We start from the raw sequence: 19,221 nt of genomic DNA, 5'->3' as shown, positions 1-19,221 counted from the left end.
AATTAACAAATACTTTGTTTACACATATATATTTATATATGTAGAGAGAGAGGGAGGGTACGCATTCTTGTACACATACATGCCAGCACATACAGACATAAAAGGACACACATATACAGAGAGAGAGCTTGATAAGATCTGTAGGTAGCTACAGTAAATAAAGCTATATAATGTTAAATCCTGTAACTTAAAATCTCACTTGAACTTTACTCTACTTAAGTTGTGTTGTTTTATTTAATTGTGTTCTGTACTAGATATTTTCGCTTACAGTCCTCGAACTCTGTTATGGCTTTGGTAAACCATCCAACAGCAGATCTTCTGAAAAAACATAAAGATAAAGACAGAGACAGACCTCACAGGTCCAAACCTACAGACTACACTTCTGTTAAGCTAGTCGTCAGTTCTCCGGTCCTCAGTGAGGCACTTTTGCAGTCCCTGATGCTCACTTCTGTGAATTCAAAGACCGCTATCGAGACCCTTTATGCCGCAAAACTCTTCTTTGACTAAGGATCCTGTGGTTGTCTCTACCTTGGATGGGTCAGGAGCTGCTCAGCAGGCACTGGATTCTGAGGAAGTCCTTCGCAGTACCGATTTTCGACACAAACCAATGTCTTTCATGATTGCCTTTCTTTCGAAAACTACCAAGTTTCTTAGGCCCAGGGTATGAACCACACCCAAGAAACCAATGACCCAATCTCAGGCACCTGCTTCCTTGCCTCAGTCTGAAATGCTTAAAATGGTGGAAGACCTTATCATGCTGATCAGGGGAAGCCAAGCTACCCCATCCAAAAGGAAAAGAAATCTGTCCCCTGTAGTTTTGTCTGAATAAGAGTCAGATGACTCTGATGCATCTAAATATGAAGACATGCAACCCCTCTCTACTTATGAGGATTCTGATGCAGAGGAGTCCATCCCTTCCGCCTCTCCCCCAGAGGATTTTTCCTTTGGGGAAACCCTTCATACCGTAAGGGAGCATTTCCAATGGGAGAGTCAGGACTACCCTCAGTCTAAAAAGAGATTCAGGGACTTCTTAGATCTTCCAATAAATACAACTCCAGACAAACGCCAGATACTTTAATAAAACAACAAAGCTTTCGGATTACACATCCTTCTTCAGTGTTAGAATACCTATACTGAATTCTAAAACCTTAAATAGTCAATTAAACAGTCACATGATAACAGCCAGCCTATAAACACAAAAATATACAATAATCATTTTATTATGTATATTTAATATAAACTTTTATACATAGAAACAATTTTAAAGTAATTAAATGATTATTGTATATTTTTGTGTTTATAGGCACCCCGAAGGTCGACCTCTTTGCCTCCCTCACCAACCATCAGCTCAGCAAATTCTGCACCAGGGAGCATCACTGCATGGCTTGGAAAGTGGATGCCCTGTCCTTCCCCTGGGTCAATCTATCGGTCTATGCCTTTCCTTCACTACCTCTCATCCTCAGGGTACCCCAGGGTACTGCTCAAAATAATGGAGGAAATACAAGGACAATGAATTATAGCTCCAAACTGGTCTTGCCAGCACTGGTACCCCTTGCTGTGCAGCCTGTCCCCACTACCACCATGGCATCTTCCTCAGAATCCAAACCTCCTGACCCAGAGGGAAGGGGAATTCATCCATCCCCAATTTCAGACTCTCAGTTTGGCACCTTGGCTTATTCTCTATCCCCGATCAATCTGCCAACATCAGTAAACAAGTTCTAGATGTTATACGTGAGGCCAGACACCCTAACACTAGAAAGACTTATGCTGACAAATGGAAAAGGTTCTGCACCTGGATTCAGGCTAAGGGAGCAAATATGGCACAGCCCTCCCTCCCTCCCTCCCTCGTATCCTGGATTACTTAGCTGGCCTACTACACCATGGCCTCTCTTTTTCCTCTATTAAAATTCATGCCTCTGCTATCTCTGCTCATTTTCCCACTGAGCAGGCCCTTTTCTCACACCCCTTGATCAAACAGTTCCTAAGAGGGGATAGCAACTTGAGGCCCCCCAGAAGAGCACCAACCCCAGCTTGGGACCTTAACTTTGTGTTGGAAAAGCTCACCCTGCCCCCTTCGAATCAGCATCTTCTGCAGAGCTAAAATTTCTCTCCAGGAAAACAACATTCCTTCTGGCCATCACTTCAGCCAAAAGAGTCTCCGAGCTGCAAATGCCCATGGCTGTGGAACCCTTCATCTTCCATACTGACAGGGTATCCCTCAAAACTAATCATCCTTCATGCCCAAGGTGGTGTCCAGTATGGCTCTCAATCAATCCATACATTTACCCACCTTCTTTCCTAATCCACAGAACAAGGGGGGAGAGGATCCTGCACTCTCTAGATGTGCACAGACAGCTCCTTTTCTACCTAGACAGGACTAAATCCTTCAGAAAGTCTGATCAATTACTAGTTAACTTTGCTGCAGGGGCAGAGGGAAAAGCCATCTCCAAACAAACCATCTCCAAATGGATAGCACACTGCATCTACATCTGTGACAAACAGCATGGAAAGCCTCCCCCCAAGGGGATCAGGACGCACTCCACCAGAGCATCCTCCACCTCTGCAGCTTTTCTTAGAGGAGTCCTCACCAGGGACATCCTGGAGGCTGCCACCTGGACATCTGTTCACAGTTTTACCAAACATTATCACATGCCTCTCTTCTCCAAATCCAGGGCAGGGTTTGCCTCTTCAGTGTTGCAGGGCATCCTAGCCAGCCGCTAGTTTCCTTGACTACCTCCACCCATTTCCTCAGCTTTGGGAATCAATGCAAATGTGATGACTGCAACAGTGAAACACAAAGAACATAGTACAGTTGTGTACACTTACCATAAATATAGATGTTCGAGTGTATTCACTGTTGCAGTCCTGGATTCCCTCCCTCCATCCCCCTTCTCTCTTTCCTTACAAGGGACGTATTGGTATTTACTTTCTACTGGTGGAGTTCTTCCACCAGAACCTGCCTCCTACTTGGGGGGTCCTGAAAGGTTAGGGCAAGAAAAACTGATGTAATGGTGTCGGCTGCCTTACTTTATACTACTGATGACCTGATGTCAGTCCTGAAGCGACAGCAACTGACGCAGAAATACTAAGGCTCTGGCATTCGGGCCGGCCGAGGGCTACCCTGGCAGGGATAATCCAAATGTGATGACTGCAACAGTGAGTACACTTGAACATCTACATTTATGGTAAGTGTACACAACTGTACTTTCTTCCAGGTCTTATCCACTATTTGTACTGTTTGAAAACTGGATTAAATGTGCAGTTTATTATAGCACTTAATATTAAGGTAATTTTTCTTTCATGTGTGTATATGTGGCAGACTTAAGAGTAAAAGTATTTACAGTGCAATCTCCTTTAGGGTTGCAACTCTCAATAGTTATTACTTCTCTTCTAAGAGTATCAATATCCCTAGAGAAGGACTATTATCATCAATTCCTAAGTCAGATTATTGTATTTCTCTTACCATTCGATATGACGCACACACCTAATATAAAAAGACACAGAGCAGTCCCGATTTTTCAAGAATGCATTACATGGAGCAATGTAAACGTCTTAATTCACTCCGGCTACAGCCAATAACTCACTTCAGTATCATTCATAAAGAATAACTGTAAGCCCACTCAGTGCCAGTACCAATCAGTTCCATTTTATGTCACTGCAGACAGCTACTAATTGATGAATATGCACCTGGCAGATTGTCCATCTGAATGAATTAAAACTAAGCAGTTCAATGAGAACCAAATAGCGATTTTGAGATACTCTGTCAAGCAGAGCAATGGGACTTACCATGGCAGTAGTGGTATGATATGGTAGCACGCATTTCATTTTCAGACGTAATGCAATAAGTAAGTTCAGGAAAATGAATAGCATAACTAGCAGTGCTGTGTGTTATGAAGCTGAGAGCCACATAGCAGCAGAAGTATGCAGGTAACACCACATGAGAATTTTAAATAAAGGCTGTTGTACAGTAATGTAGATGGCCAAACATGTCTTACCATGACAGGGTAGAAAAGGGGCATGTAAAAAGTAAAAAAGGAGGGGAGGATTGGACAAGCCCAGGAAAACAAGCAAAGTGAACTAGTTAAACACTACACAGTTTGGATGGCTGGCAGATGAAATCTTTTTTTTGTTCCATTTTTGGGAATGAGGTGTTGTTGTTATAGTGTAATGGATGGGGTGATGGTAAAGAGCTGTAACGCTAATCCAGGTAAGGAAGGATGGTTAGAAACATAGTGGGCACTGACAAACAGACTTTAAGCACTACAGACAAGCAGAGGTAAGTATCCGTACAAGGCATGCAGTGGGCAAAGGACAGTGGTCACTGGATTAGGGAGGGTGGACAAATGATGGGGAAGACTGCAGAATGTAGAAGGTATTAATCATGACACACTAGGAATGGGTCACAGCATGAAGGGAATAGAGTGAGCTGCTAGCATGGTGTGGTGGTTTCATATAGTACGGGACTCATACCTCTCAACCTCTTACAGCAAGAAATCTGGACAAAGCCCTAAATAATGGGGGGACAAAGGCCCAAAATTAGGGGCACTTTTTAAATATTGCTCTCATTAACATAGAAAGTTGACAGAATAACATATTTTGCATGAGTATGAATTTTCTGAAGGGTATGAAGTCTAAATCTCAAATGTCTCATTATTTTCTGACTTCAGTCGTCAATGATGTTCCATTGATTCTGAAGATGTTGAACAAGTGTCCGTCAGCATGACTTCTCCCTACCCTGCAGAAGATTATAGAACTTAACCAATGCATTACACAAGGAAGAAGGCGATGGGCCACTCAGCTACTGGGCCATGCTACCTGGTTGTCTGTTGCTATAGTATCATTTGTAGCCATCCCCAGGAGAGTGATAGATGGGGTATCCATTTAATAATCAAATATGCAGAAGCGTCATTTGCATTTCATTATACTGCATTCATTTCCAAAGCATGGATCAGATTTTCACTATGTGATACTGTTGGCAGTGTGAGTTATATGAATCACATTGTTGCATTGCTAACAATATTACACAGTACAAACCAACACAAGGAACTTACATCCCAAATTGCACTATGGTATCCTCTTTATGAATCCCATGAAATGACTCTTAATAAGAATATGAGCTGAAAGGAATGCATTCTAATTAAAGAGTTAGGTCAAAATATTAAATACAAAAGTCTTGTAAAATGAATAACTGTATAATCTCCTTAAATTTGATAATATCACCAATACCTCTACTCCATATCACAAACTTAATCAAGCCACAGAGAAATGAAATTTAACTTTACATATTTGGAACTTAGCCAAAGCATTTCCTTGTACTAAGCACTAGTAAGTAAAATGTCCATCGATATCTTGTCTTATTAGTCCTAAACACATTTGAACATACAAAGCTCATAGATCACATTGTCAGCATGATATTTAACTTAACAAGATATGTTATATGTTTAGGCTGAGACAATATAAAAGTAAACAATTTAACTATACATTTATAAGAATCCAAAAGGCACAGCTGTGACACCCCCCCCCCCCCATCTGCATTTCCTCAACATATACTGAGCAAATATACTGTTGTTTGAAAGGAAAGTCTTGGAGATAAAGTAAAATGTGCACACAGAAAATATTGATATGTAAATATTCTAAGGATTCCATGATGTTACATGTTAGTTTGCATCTACATATAAATAAAAAGCATCATTATCACTTAGCAATGTGAGTCATTATTTCAAACATACATGAGAAAATCAGTACTCAGTGCTCATTAGCAAACCTTCAAGGCATCACCCTCAAATGGCATCATCATACCCAAAATATGTCATTCATTTGTTTTTTATTACTATTTTAAGACATCAGCATAAAGAAGCACATGTACACCTTTAAATCCAAATAGTTCTTTCCCTTTAGTTGGACAAATCTACCCAAAGTAGAATGTCCATTGCAAGGTCTCCAGCTTATTAAGCTTCAGTTAGCATCGAATGCCAAGAGTGGCATATGGCTTGGCCAAGACCACCTGGGAAGACACATGTCTAGGAAAAAGGTTTCTTGCCTCCCTGATCTTCAACTCAGTAGCATTAGTTTAACAGTTATTTTGCAACATGGCTCTGAAATTAAAAGCATTAGGTTATAGGAAAAGAATGTGAGGCGATCATCGTATGTCTATAAATTGTCCTACCATTAGACATAGTCATCCTCCTTCTGGTGAACATGTTATGGTCTGTCTGATCAACCCCCCCCCCCCCCCCCCATCTAGATACATTGTGGTCTTCCTGTCATCTGCAGAAATCACCACTGACTTTTATCATCTGTCTATCTGTGGTTGGTGGTATGGTCTTCTTTTCTTTTGTAATGGGTGGGACAGTTATCACTCCATCTGGGATGGATAGTCTGGTCAGGATTTAGCTGGGAAACCTGTTTGAGCTTTTCCTATTCATTTACCAATTTATGACATGTCGGTTCATTTTAATTTCCCTTCTTATGAACTTCATTTTATAACTATGCTGGGAACGATATGTATTGATATTTGGAGAACAGGCACTAAAAAGGAATGCCTCATCTGCATCCCGAGGTTCAGTTATGCAATGGCAAGAGAAAATCTGATTGGCAGTTTTATGTCCAATGCAGTGAGGCTATTCATTTTAGTTGCGTTAGTAATGCAGTATAGTATGAATATGAAATATGTTAGAAAAAATTCAGAATTACAGTAGTTCATTCCATAGCATTACAGTTTTTTATAAGGTATGCAAAAGCCGAAAGACACAAACAAAATACTTCACATAAGGAAAAGTTACATGACTATGTCTGACAGCTATGCTACAAGTAACATTATTAACTTTTCCAATAACCCATATCCTATCATATATAACCCAACAGAATCTAGATAACATAAAGGTATTGCTGCTCAATGCTAGGGACCTAAACAAAAAAACTGCACTCCATACAAGCACTCCTTACCCCAGAATACATCTGTATATGCATCATTGTGGAGACTTGGTTCAAGACCATTGAGAGCACCCCACTGCTGACAAAGGACATAGTTTTAATGCCTACCACACATTCAGGCTGTAGATGACAACACTAAAGGCAGTGGTGTCTCCATATTTGTTAAAAAACACCTCTAGACTAGTAAGAAGGGATAGCAATCTGGAACTTTTCCATGTCCAGCTTACCATTAACTAGACTCCTTGTCACATCATGGCTAACTATACTACCCCCTCTATGCCCTGTTCAGCCCATAACTCCTACCTAACTAGTAAGGACTACCCATGTATTAAGCCAAACACCATTCTCCAAGGGGACCTCAACTGCCCCTCTATTAATTGAGAGATGTAAGTCACCTGTAACATGTGTGTCTATTGATTTCTGGACTTTAGCAAGTCAAACTCTCAGATCAGTTAGCCCGTTCCCCAACCAGGGGCAATAAAATGCTCACTTATATGGAAGAGTTCTGCTCCCTGACAATTGTAACTCTCTCCCTGGTCAAACTGGACTACAGCTCAGTCACATTCACCCTAAGACTGAAGCCAGAAGCATCCTCTAATACATCAGTATTCAGAGATTATGCAAAGAGATGACCTGGCTAAATTCAATATCCATTCAGATTCGATGATCCCACTGCTTATGTGGAATCCCTTACTGCCATATTCTATGCGCATGTGAATAGATGCATGGATGCATTTATCCCTCTCCGAAGAAAATTCAATGTCAAATTCAAAAATAAATCTCTATGTTGGAACATATTGGGGGATAGACATATGTCAGAGAATATGACTTTTTTGGAATCCTCTTCCTCTTCACATTAAGTAAAGTACTTATGTTACACTATTCAGACATAATCTAGCCAAATGGATGGACAACTGCAGATTCATACCTAGGTTAACAGTCTTGTCTCTCATGGATAGGATCAACATGTAAATGCTCTGCTCATCTTTGGATTCAATAATAAAAAGCTCAGTGCATGTAAAAATAAATGTAACTCACAAGCTGCAACAAAACAAGCTCTTGCTAAACATAACAGGAAACTCTGGGCCCTGATCAAATCAACCAAAGCCAAATAAGAGTTAAAAATTGCCACCCAGGCAAAAGACAACCACAACGTCTTCTTTAACTATGATAGAAATCTCAGAAACAATGCCCAGCACCATGAAGAGTTAATAGTAAATTGAATCACATACTTAGACCCAAAGTGCACAGACGGTCTACGGCAGATAAATTTTGCTCAAACGTCACCCCCTCTCCTCTTAAACATTCCCAGATCTCTTACCCATATCTATACCTATCCCCAAATCTCCCATGACCACATCCTTAAGATACTATCCAGGGCACTATCCAGGTTTCTATGGGACTGGATAACACACTGGGCTGCTTATTGGCAAGCTTGAAACAGGATCTGTCAGACCCCATGCAGAGGCTATTCAGTGTTAACCTCCAGACAGGCTTTGTGTCAGATGAATGGAGACTAGCAACTATTATTCCCTTGCACAAAGGTGAGCCATTAGCAGACTGAGGAAATTATAGACCTATGAGATTGACCAGTCTCATCCATAAGGTTATGGAAAGGATCATTGTGGAATTAATAAAAAAAGACATAGATAACTTACAAACTTTTGATCTAATGCAAGTCTGAATTTGTTAAGAGCAAATCCTGCCTATTTAACCTGTCTCACTTCTTTGTGAAAGTTATTGGAGCAATGGATAATGGTAAATGAATACAGATTGCATATTGAGACCTCTCAATGGCATTTGATACCATCCCTCATTCAGGTATCACAGACAAACATTTCCAGCTAAATACTAATCTCTATGTGACTCATTGGGTAAAAACCTGGCTCACAGGTAGAACCCAGGAAATTAGGGTGGGTGGCTCTACCTCCTCTAAATGAACTGCCACCAGGGTGTACCCCAGAGTTCTGTCCTTGAGACACTCCTGTTTGGCATTTACTTCATGAAGGATCCGCCACATAATGCATGCACTCAAGTCACTCCACAACAAGTACAAATATGACTCTGTCATTGTCCATGTTGGAGTGAATGACTTGAGACGTACCTCCCTGGACTACATGAAAAGAGACATGGAAGAGCTCTTGGATCATGTGGCCCAGGCAGGTATGACCCTAGCCCTGAGTAGCATCCTGCCTTCGCCCAGAATGATACCACAATATAAGGACAAAATGAATGACTTCAACAATTGGCTAAGCTTCTGGTGTCATTCAAAGGGGATCCAGTATCTGCCTGCCTGGGAAGACATGATTGACAGACCACGATGCTTTGCCAGAGATGGTCTGCACCTATCGCCCCTGGGATTCAGGTTACTGGCTAAGGCTCTTGCCACCCCTATAGTGCCTTTTTAAGGCAAAGTTCAAAGGACAAAGCCACCACCGTAACAGGTAAAAGCATGCAAAATCTGAAGGTAATGCTACTCAATGCTAGAAGTCTAAACCTCAAAATGCACTCTCTCGAGTCACTCCTAAAAATTGAGAACATCGATATCTGTGCAATAACTGAGACCTGGTTCAAGGCTCCAGAGAGCACCCCTGCAATACCAGGCTACAACTCTTACCACACTTTTCGGCCACCAAACCAGGATTGAAACACTAAAGGTGGAGGAGTGTCAATATTCACCAAGGATATTCGCACCACCAGGCTAGTTGCCCAACACAATGCATCTGAAATTCTCCAGGTGCAACTAACACTAGGTAAGAATGCAATCCAAATTGTAGCTTGCTACAAATCCCCCACCATACCCCAAGATTCTGACTACACCTTTCTAAACATACTGGAAAATATTAAGATAGAACCAAACACCCTAATACTGGGTGATTTTAACTACCCTGCCATTGACTGGGAAAACTACTCATGTGCCAACAACTTTGCCCAACGGTTCTTGGAATTCATAAATTCCATCGCCCTGGATCAACTAATCCATAGTCCCACCAGGGGCTCCAATATCCTAGACCTGATCATTACCAACATGGGAAATCGATGCTCCACACCTATGGTCACCCCCTCGTTAGTTAGGTCTGACCATAAGCTAATCACCCTTAACATCCACATCCTACCCCCACCCCCAGTAAGGAAACATCCATAAAAAACTTCTCCAAAGCCAACTTCATGCTACTCAAGTCAGAAGCGACAAACGTCATGACACCCATGCAGACGGGAACTGAAAGCTCAACTGTTGAATCCTACACTAAGGCACTGTACGAGCACATCCACTCATGCATGAATCGTGCCATCCCAAATAGAACCAAGATGCACTCATCCAAAAAAAGGAAGCCAATCTGATGGTCCCCTGCCATAAACAAACTTTACAACAAAAGGAAGAAACTGTTGCAGAAAAGATGAAAATCCCAGGATGCAAAAAACTCCCTTACCAGCCTCAGTAAGAAACTGAGATCCCTCATAAAATCCTCCAAAACAAGTTACGAAAATAAAACTGCCAAAGATTCCAAAGACAACCACAAGACATTCTATAACTATGTCAAGAATCTAAATGGCAATGCTCAGATCTGCTCTGAGCTAAAACAGAATGGCATTAAATATACTGATCCCAAGGATATTGCCAATATCCTGGCAGATCACTTCAGTGCCAACTTCACCCCCCTCTCACCCCCTAAATGGCCCATCTCAATACCGGAAGATTGCCAAATTCTGGTAATAATGGCCACACAGGTAAAAAACACACTCTCCAAAGCTAAGAATACAGCATCCATGGGACCAGATGACATCCTGGGCTGTGTACTACATGAACTACAATATGAACTGGCACCTCACCTAAGTGTCATGTTTAATCATAGCCTCACCTCAGGTTTTGTGCCCACTGAGTGGTGCAGAGCTACAGTTATCCCACTCCACAAGGGGGGATCCACCTTGGATCCTGGAAACTACTGTCCCATCAGTCTGACAAGCCTTATCTGCAAGGCCATGGAATGTATTATCATGGAACTTATAAACAAAGACATTGGCAACCTTCAAACACTGGACCCCACCCAGTTTGGGTTCATGAAGGGCTGATCTTGTCTCCTGAACCTGATTGACTTCTTTGAATCAGTCTCCAGAGCCATGGACAAGAGTAAGGTGGTCCACACAGCCTATCTAGACCTTGCCAAGGCCTTTAACACCATCCACCACTCTGGAATCGTAGATAAACATACTAAGCTGGGCATTAATCCCTACATCACCCAATGGGTTGCTAACTGGCTTACTGATAGAACCCACACTGTAAAAGTAGCCGACTCCAAATCCAGCTCCAGACAAGTGACAAGTGGAGTACCTCAGGGTTCAGTCCTGGGACCACTCTTGTTTGGCATCTACTTCTCTGAAGTACAGGCCAACACTAAGGGACTCTGGCTAACAAAGTTTGCAGATGACTGCAAACTGGGAGCCATTATTGAATCCCATAAATTATGTGGATACTCTACAAAAGGGCCTTACAGAAACAGATGCTTGGTGCCAGAGCCATGGGCTCAAACTCAATGCCAAGAAATGTGTAGTTATCTACTTTGGGAAAAAACATGTATCTGTGAATTACCATATAGGTGGCAGTACACTAAACACTGAAAGTGTGATAAGAGACTTAGGGACACAGGTGGACAGTGGTCTCACCTTCAATAACCACAGTGCCACAACAGTAAGGAAATCCTTCTATGTGGCACACCTCATCACTAAGGGCTTTTCATCCAGAAAAAAGGAGATCATTGTCCCACTGTACTCATATATAGATTCATAGATTCTTACTAAGCTAACTGCCCTTGCGAGCCATTTTAAGCTTAGCCAATTATCCCTTGTGAGACTCAAACTCTGCACCTTGTGTTTGTAAGGCAAACATCTTAACCATTAGGCCACCCTCCCAACCCTCATTAGACCCATTATAGAATACAATGCTCCGTTTGGTATGTACCTCTCAAGACATCTGCAACAACTGGAAAGGCCGCAGAAATACCTCACTAAAAGAATCGCAGGCCTAAAGTAGATGCCCTACACTGACTGCCTTAAAAAACTCCAGCTATACTCTGTCACATATCATCTACTCAGTGGCGATCTCTGCTTATCATACAAGGCCATGTCAAACCCAGAGCTGTTGGACATGCTACACTTAAAGAAATCCCAATCCCTCAGAGCCACACGCTCCAGGGATCTAAACCTTGACATCACAATAAACAAAACATGCTGGGGGATAGGTTCCTGACCCAGACACTCCCCAGACTCTGGGATAGATTTCCCATACATGTCAAGCAGAGTGCCTCTTTGGCCCTCTTCAAAAGGAACATTGACGATTGGATGGGAGAAAGGAAATTCACCCCAGGGATCATGTCAGTCACCCTGCTAGTCAGGGGTCCAGGGAAGTAAATAGTGTGGGAAGAAATAGCCAGGGAATTGTTATGGCTAGGCTTGTATAGGCCCTATGGCTGATAGCCTAGTACCAACCTATGAACCTATGAAAGCTATTGTTAAGGATTTAGAACTGACCAAGTTTGTAGATTACAGGTTAGGTCTGGCCAGGCTTGCAGATGATTATAAACTTACTGCCATCATAAATTCCACACAGGAAACTAAGACCCTCCACGATGGCCTTTCCCAAACCTATAGCTGTTCGTAAAACCTTAGACTAAAGCTAATTGACAGGAAATACATAATAGTATCCTTCAGCTAGCAAGACGTCCCTTGTAACTATCACACTGGCAGCACACTCCTTCAAATTGATTCAATAGTTTGGTACCTGGGAATCTATATAGACAATGAACTTTCCTTAAGTTGCCTTGTATCCACCATTATACTAAAGTACTTTTTCATTGCACAACTTATTACTACAGGTACGGCATCTAGGTCCAGGGGTGTGATCTTTCCACTGTATTCGGCATTCATCAGTCTGAGCATTGAGTATAATGCCCCCACTAGTATGTACTTCTTCAAACATTTGACACAACTCGAATGCCCACAACACTTTTTGTAGTAAGAAAATCAAGGGCCTATATCATCAAAATGCTGCAGGCCATCTTAAAGTCTTGTCTGTCTTCTTGGTGTCATACAGGCTACTGAGGAGCGATCTTTGCCTCATGCACAGAGCCTCAACAGTCCCTGTCTTGTCAGAACTATTGCACATCTGCAACAATAATGGGGGTATGAACATCTATTCAAGAGATTGAAATAAATAGAATATGTACAAGTGATATATATATATATATATATATATATATATATATATATATATATATATATATATACGTATTGCAGAGAAAACCACTTCTTTGGAATCATCTTCCTGTCCACAAAAAGTAAAACACATCTCTTACACTATTGAAATATAATCTGGAGAAATAGATAGGTAACTGAAAATTTACATAAATGTTCTGCTCATCTTTGCATTATTTGTACTTAAAATATAAGGGGTAAAATCTTTATGGGAATGTATGCTTAGGCTTCTAAAGTTCCCCACAGATCAATAGCCTAGTAAGAACCTTTGAACCTGTTAAGCTATATAGTTATTGTTTCATTTTTTTTCTAACAGCTAAGCTTTCTAATGGCTAAACTTTAAGAAAAAACATTGAAAAGACTAATGCAGATGGAGAATTTTTGCCAACACTCAAATGTAGGTAAAACACACATGGCTCTGATTTATTTTCATAAATGAGGCAGGATGCAGTAACTAGGGAAATGATAATTCACATATTGTTTTTTTTAATTAATTTAATTTTAGGGGCCAGATAAAGGTTTTCCATACTATGTTAAAGTTAAAATATGCCTGTGATTGACATTTAGTTATGTTGACCAAGGGTCATTTATAAACATTTAATATTGTGAGCTACAATTTTTCATTTGCCTTGAGTAGACTACATTTTTGACATAGCTTATATGCCCAATAAATAATATAATACAAGACGCCTGTGCTTATCCTAGAAGTCAGATTGAAAACAAGATAGTATCAAAATTGATATATATTCATGTAAATACATGAATTCATTCAGCAAAATATTTGAGGACTTGAATATTTCATAAATATACTGCAGGATAATGTATTGTTTCCATGCTGTGTTCATGGGTCCAGATTATTTGTTTGCCTTTCAGTCCAGACCCATCCATGGTAGAATTTATTACTGTTCCTCTTCTTCTGGTAGCTAATAGTACTCAACTCTCCTCTTCTCTGTGGTAGTTTATAAGTACGCGCCAGTCAGCTGTACATTGAAAAATGTTTGCTAAAGGAAAAACTGAGGCAATCAGCAATTGCAAGTCCTCTTTCACCCTTTCATGATTTTTGCCTTTTATTTCTCATCTCTTCATGCATTCACTTTAACACTCTGCACCAAATCCTGGTCTTGATGTCTACTAATGTGTGTTTTTTGGCTTTATGCTGTAATGTTGCTTTTACAGTGAGCAAGTTTACCTCAGAAAAGGCTTTTGTGATATCATCTGAGTTACACACCTCAGAAAAAAGGAGCATTTTCTACCAGTTAATAGAAATGTACAGCTACTGATCACAATATCTGTTAAAAACTAATATATTTGTAAAAACTTTATGCATGGCATTGCTGTCTGTAATGTTATGTTGTATTCTTCCTTTCTCTGACGTCTTTTAATTCCTTACAGTAATAAGCATCACCAAAACTGCAAAATATGTAAAAAGTAAATAACCTTTTTTTGTTATTGTTGTTTAAACAGAACATCCTCTAAACAACACTCGAGACGGCTGTGGAATGGACACTCTCCCACTGAATGGGAATTTTAACAACAGCTACTCCCTCCGAAGCAGTGACTTCTCCACAGAGGCTGCCAAAGTGCCTGACTGCCGCCGTAATCTGAGTGATGCTGCCTTTGAAAAGATGATCATCTCAGAACTTGTCCACAATAACCTGAGAGGTAGTCTGAAGAATCCAAGTGGTGAACCAAATCTTCCATCTGGTAATGGAGGGGGTGGTGGTACCAGCAGTGAGGATGATGCCATTGTACCTGATGCCCCCTCCCTTAATCATGAAGAAAATCTTGAAATAGAGCTGATGTACAAAGCCCTGGAGGAGCCACTGCTTTTGCAGAGGGCACAGTCAATTCTTTATCAGAGTGACCCAGAAGAATCAGAGAGTTATACTGCAGAACTTACAGAAGGTTTGGAGGGACAGATCCAGTCCCCTAATAGAGACTCACTCTACACAAGCATGACCAATCTAAGAGACTCCCCCTATCCGGACAGCAGCCCTGAAGCAGTTGGGGAGGTTGTTGTACCTCAGTCTCAGGGCAGTGAGGAAATCTACTACAGGAATCGACCAGCTTTGGTTCCCCGAAATCAGCTACAAGCCTATTACCAAGCCCGACGGCCAAGCAATGAAGGCTACCTAGTACAAGTAGGTATGGACGCATCAGTGGCAGAGGGTGATGGACAAATGCAACTGGTAACCAGTCTCTGAAGTTTGCTGAACTGGGGGACAAAAGACAAAAAATAAATTCATGCAAGGACCCCCCTCCTCCGCTCCCTAATGGTTAAGGTGCCCTTGTAGTTGCCTGAAATTTTTAGTGCTGAAACAAGGACATCTTACTGGAGCAGGGCTGCCTTATTTTATAAAAAGAAATATCAGAAAATGAAAATTAAAAAACTGTTAGGCCATGTAATGTGAAGAGCTACCTCTGTGGCACCATTTTGTTGTATGCGTGTGCGTATGTGTGTAGGAAAAAAACAAACAAACAAAAGGAGAGAAATCTATTTTTTAAATCCTGAGTTTTCCAAATGGGAGTTTGGTGCAACCTCACAAGGAGGCAATTGTATAAAAAAAGCACATTACAGAAGAGAAATGTGCCCTTACAAAACAGTAGCTTTGTTTTTAATATCATAAGGTTATTTCTTTCTTTCCTTTTTTTTTTTCATTTTCTCATGTGGGAACTGTAAACCTGAGAAGAGGAAGAAGACAAAGACTATGGAAAACCACTTTTGCTCTGGAAAGATTAAAGTGTGCAACTCTCAAAAAGAAGTCTGATTCCAAATCAGCTATGGAGAAATGAAAAAGACCACAAAGAGACATCCAGCAGAGGCAGCTATCCATGCAGAGAGCTGTCTGGTTTTCTTGCCAAACTATAAAAGGAACTGATGCCGTAAAAAATGTTTCATTACACTGTCAAGTGCTCTGGTCTTCAGTATTTGACTGCCATTAACAAGTTTGCATGAAAATGATTAAAACAATACGTTCCAGTTTTCCTTTTAGAAACAAAGCACAAATATACATTGAGCAGCCTCCGTTGGGGGTCATAAAAGCATACTGCATATCATCCCACTGTAATTGAATGAAAATTAAGGATGATCTCTATCAAAAGTGATAGGAACAAACTATATACTGTCCACAGATGGGACTCTTGTCATTTGCATGGCAGGCAGACTTGCTTCAGGAGTGACGTGTTAATAAAAGTAACTAGCCCATAAGATGCATAAAATGAGAAATCAGTTGTATGATTACCTTTATCTGTTTTATCATGTATGACAAGTGATCAAGTCCAGCACTCAAGGGAGGGCAGTAATTAAATGTGGAGGGGGGGTCTTCCAGGGCATTTACTGTAGGTGGTGCCTGCAGATTTATCTAGTTACTACCCTCCTTCTTCAAAAAAGGGGGAGGCAATTTTCCCTAAACCAGTGCTCAGTTCTGCTTCCTGGAAACAGTGGTGTAAGAAGCAGTTCTGCTGACAAGAAATGGTAACAGGTCATGCCACAAATCTTGTCCAGTGTATTCTGTCCTGCAAGTATTGTACAATATATTCTGAACTAAGAAGGCCTCAGCAATGTCCTGCCATGGTTGTTGAAACTCATGTTAAGCTCTGCTGTGTGACGGGCACAAATCACAGTAAAGCACAACACTGAACTCTGGGTCAGAACAGTAGAGCCCATGTTAAAAATGTCTTTAAAGATACATGAATTAATAAAATGAAATCTGTACATATTGGATGGGAGGGGTAGCCATTCTGTATTCTACAAGGAGAAAGAGATGTGTTATGGAATTAAAAAATATTTATTCTGCCCTTCAAATTGTTTGGCAGGGAACAATAATGTTATAAAAATATTTTAAGCAACATTCTTTGTAATAATAATAATAATAATAATAATAATAATAATAATAATATATATCTATATGTGTATATAGATATATATTGCCTCATACAAAATGCATACTTAATGTAAATTATGTGATCTTTGACATTCCCAACAGGAAGTACTTTGTCATATAGAACAAAGGGATCAGTCCCACTCCAACCAAGAATATGCGGTAGCAATTTGTGGACCCAAAGATAATTTTAACTGTTACTTGAAGAATGTTAGTGTTTGTTTCACAACTGTTGCAAGATATCCCAATAAATATGCAGATTTACAGGGGTCCACTTTTTATAACTGGGAATTTACTAAAGTATATTGGATGATATATGAGCCTGTGGCTGTGGTGGGATTTTGACCTGGTCTCCTCTGGTTGAAAGCTTTGTACTGTGAGCACTAAACCATATTATGCCTTTAATGAGTGGAGCTAATAAAGTACATTTTATCTAATTTTGAACAGTACATAGATTACAGATGAACTCCTCCATGAAGAATAAGCCGTCAGCACCGCACTAGGTTAGTATGGTGGCATTAGGAGTGTGAGGCCAATACGAAAGTGCCTTTAGGATGCCATTGCACTAACAAGGTGTGATGTTGCCTCCACTTTTTTCATAGGAGGATCTTATATAACATCATTTCAGCCTGCTTCATAATATGTGTTTTTGTATGATGTAGCACTCCTTAAATATGTTTTATGTTGTTTTACCTTAAGAAGAAGCATTTGTGAAATTTGATTTACTTGCTGATGTCTAAATTGTACCACACTGAGTGTCACATAACTAAAGGCAACAGCTTTAGGGAGAAGTAATTTACCTTTAAAGATGTGAATTATTTCTCTGAATCTTCCTTAAGTGTGGAGTATAACTTTCTAGTAATGCCAATGGAACAGGCTGGACTTATACATAAACAAACAAACAAAAAAAAATATTTGACTTTTACCATATTATGTGGTAATAACATCTGATAAATGTGTGTGGGGAAATGTGTTTGCAAAGTCGAGTCTATGACTATACCTGATCTACCATTACCATAGCACTTTGAAACCAACAACTGGTTTTCTTGGCATCATCCATGGATTGTAGATTCTACACATTCCTCAAGCTATACAATCTGTTCTTATTTACTTTTATCAGTAACATTGAATTTTAATGGCACTAATAGCACAGTGGCTTGGTAGAAAGATCTGTGCCTCACAATTCCACCTTCGTCTGCTCAGTCCTAACTTCCAGTCACTGTCTGTGTCGAGTTTGTATTCTCCCCTTGGGTATGCAAGGTTTTTCAGGAATATCTGCCCCCCCCAAATGCTGATTGATTACTGACATACATATATATATATATATATATATATATATATATATATATATATACACACACACACACACACACACACACACACATACATATATATATATATCTATGGGTTCACTTCTTAATTTCTAAATTACAAAATACCGAAGTTCAATATATCGAACTTACAATCCCGTGATCTTGTAATCTCAAAATTAAGAATAAAACTGAAAAAAAAAAAAAGAAAAACACATCAAAAACATGTTTTTGCATGGGGGCAAGCCCCCCTGCACCTGCCATGTGGGGGGATGCACCCCCGCACACCCACTGCAGCTTAAATATACTAACTCCGAGATCGCTCTACAGTGCAGAGAATGGTAATACAGATTGCTATACAGTGTGGAACAGGAACATTATCATTCTCTGCACTGTAGACCGATCTCGGAGTTAATATATTTAAGTTGGAGCGGGTGTTTTTGATGTGTTTTTCTTTTTTTTTTTTTTCTTAATTTCGAGATTACAAAATCTCGGGATTGTAAGTTCAATATATTGAACTTCAGGATTTTGTAATTTCAAAATTAGGAAGTGCTGTCCAAGTATTGGCTAGAAAAGTCCTATATACCAGCCCATTTATTCAATTAATGAAAGATACATTTTTAAATAAAAAAGTCTGGGATCCAGTTTCCATTAGTACACTGGGATCTAAATACCATGAGATGCAATGTTTTCTTATGCCCTCCTAGTTTTTAGATAAGACCATTCAAGTCAGTGCAGATAGGTGTGAATGCAATGCTAATTAGTTCTTCATCTTTTTCTGCTGATGTATCTGTTTCAAGCCTGGATTGAACCTGGGTCAGAAATTTGGTACCCTGTGTTCTGAGTGC

At 40.2% G+C, this 19,221-nt stretch overlaps 1 protein-coding gene across 7 annotated transcripts in view; it reads left to right on the top strand.

The window, feature by feature from the left end:
* LOC122812189 (adhesion G protein-coupled receptor L1-like) overlaps positions 1–17,500 on the top strand; it is a 3,245,860-nt gene extending 3,228,360 nt beyond the window's left edge. For 6 of the 7 annotated variants that reach the window (XM_044084524.1, XM_044084517.1, XM_044084518.1 and 3 more), the window contains one exon: positions 14,647–17,500. In XM_044084524.1, the coding sequence (XP_043940459.1) occupies positions 14,647–15,386 (740 nt within the window). In that variant the 3' untranslated portion in view covers positions 15,387–17,500. The remainder of the gene's footprint in view (positions 1–14,646) is intronic. The other variant, XM_044084520.1, reaches the window with a different exon arrangement.
* Positions 17,501–19,221: the final 1,721 nt, after the last annotated feature.

The sequence above is a fragment of the Protopterus annectens genome, chromosome 9.part0, assembly GCF_019279795.1.
Source record: "Protopterus annectens isolate FY-2018-M chromosome 9.part0, PAN1.0, whole genome shotgun sequence".
NCBI classification, from domain to species: domain Eukaryota; kingdom Metazoa; phylum Chordata; order Ceratodontiformes; family Protopteridae; genus Protopterus; species Protopterus annectens.
This window is presented reverse-complemented; position numbering and strand designations above follow the sequence as displayed.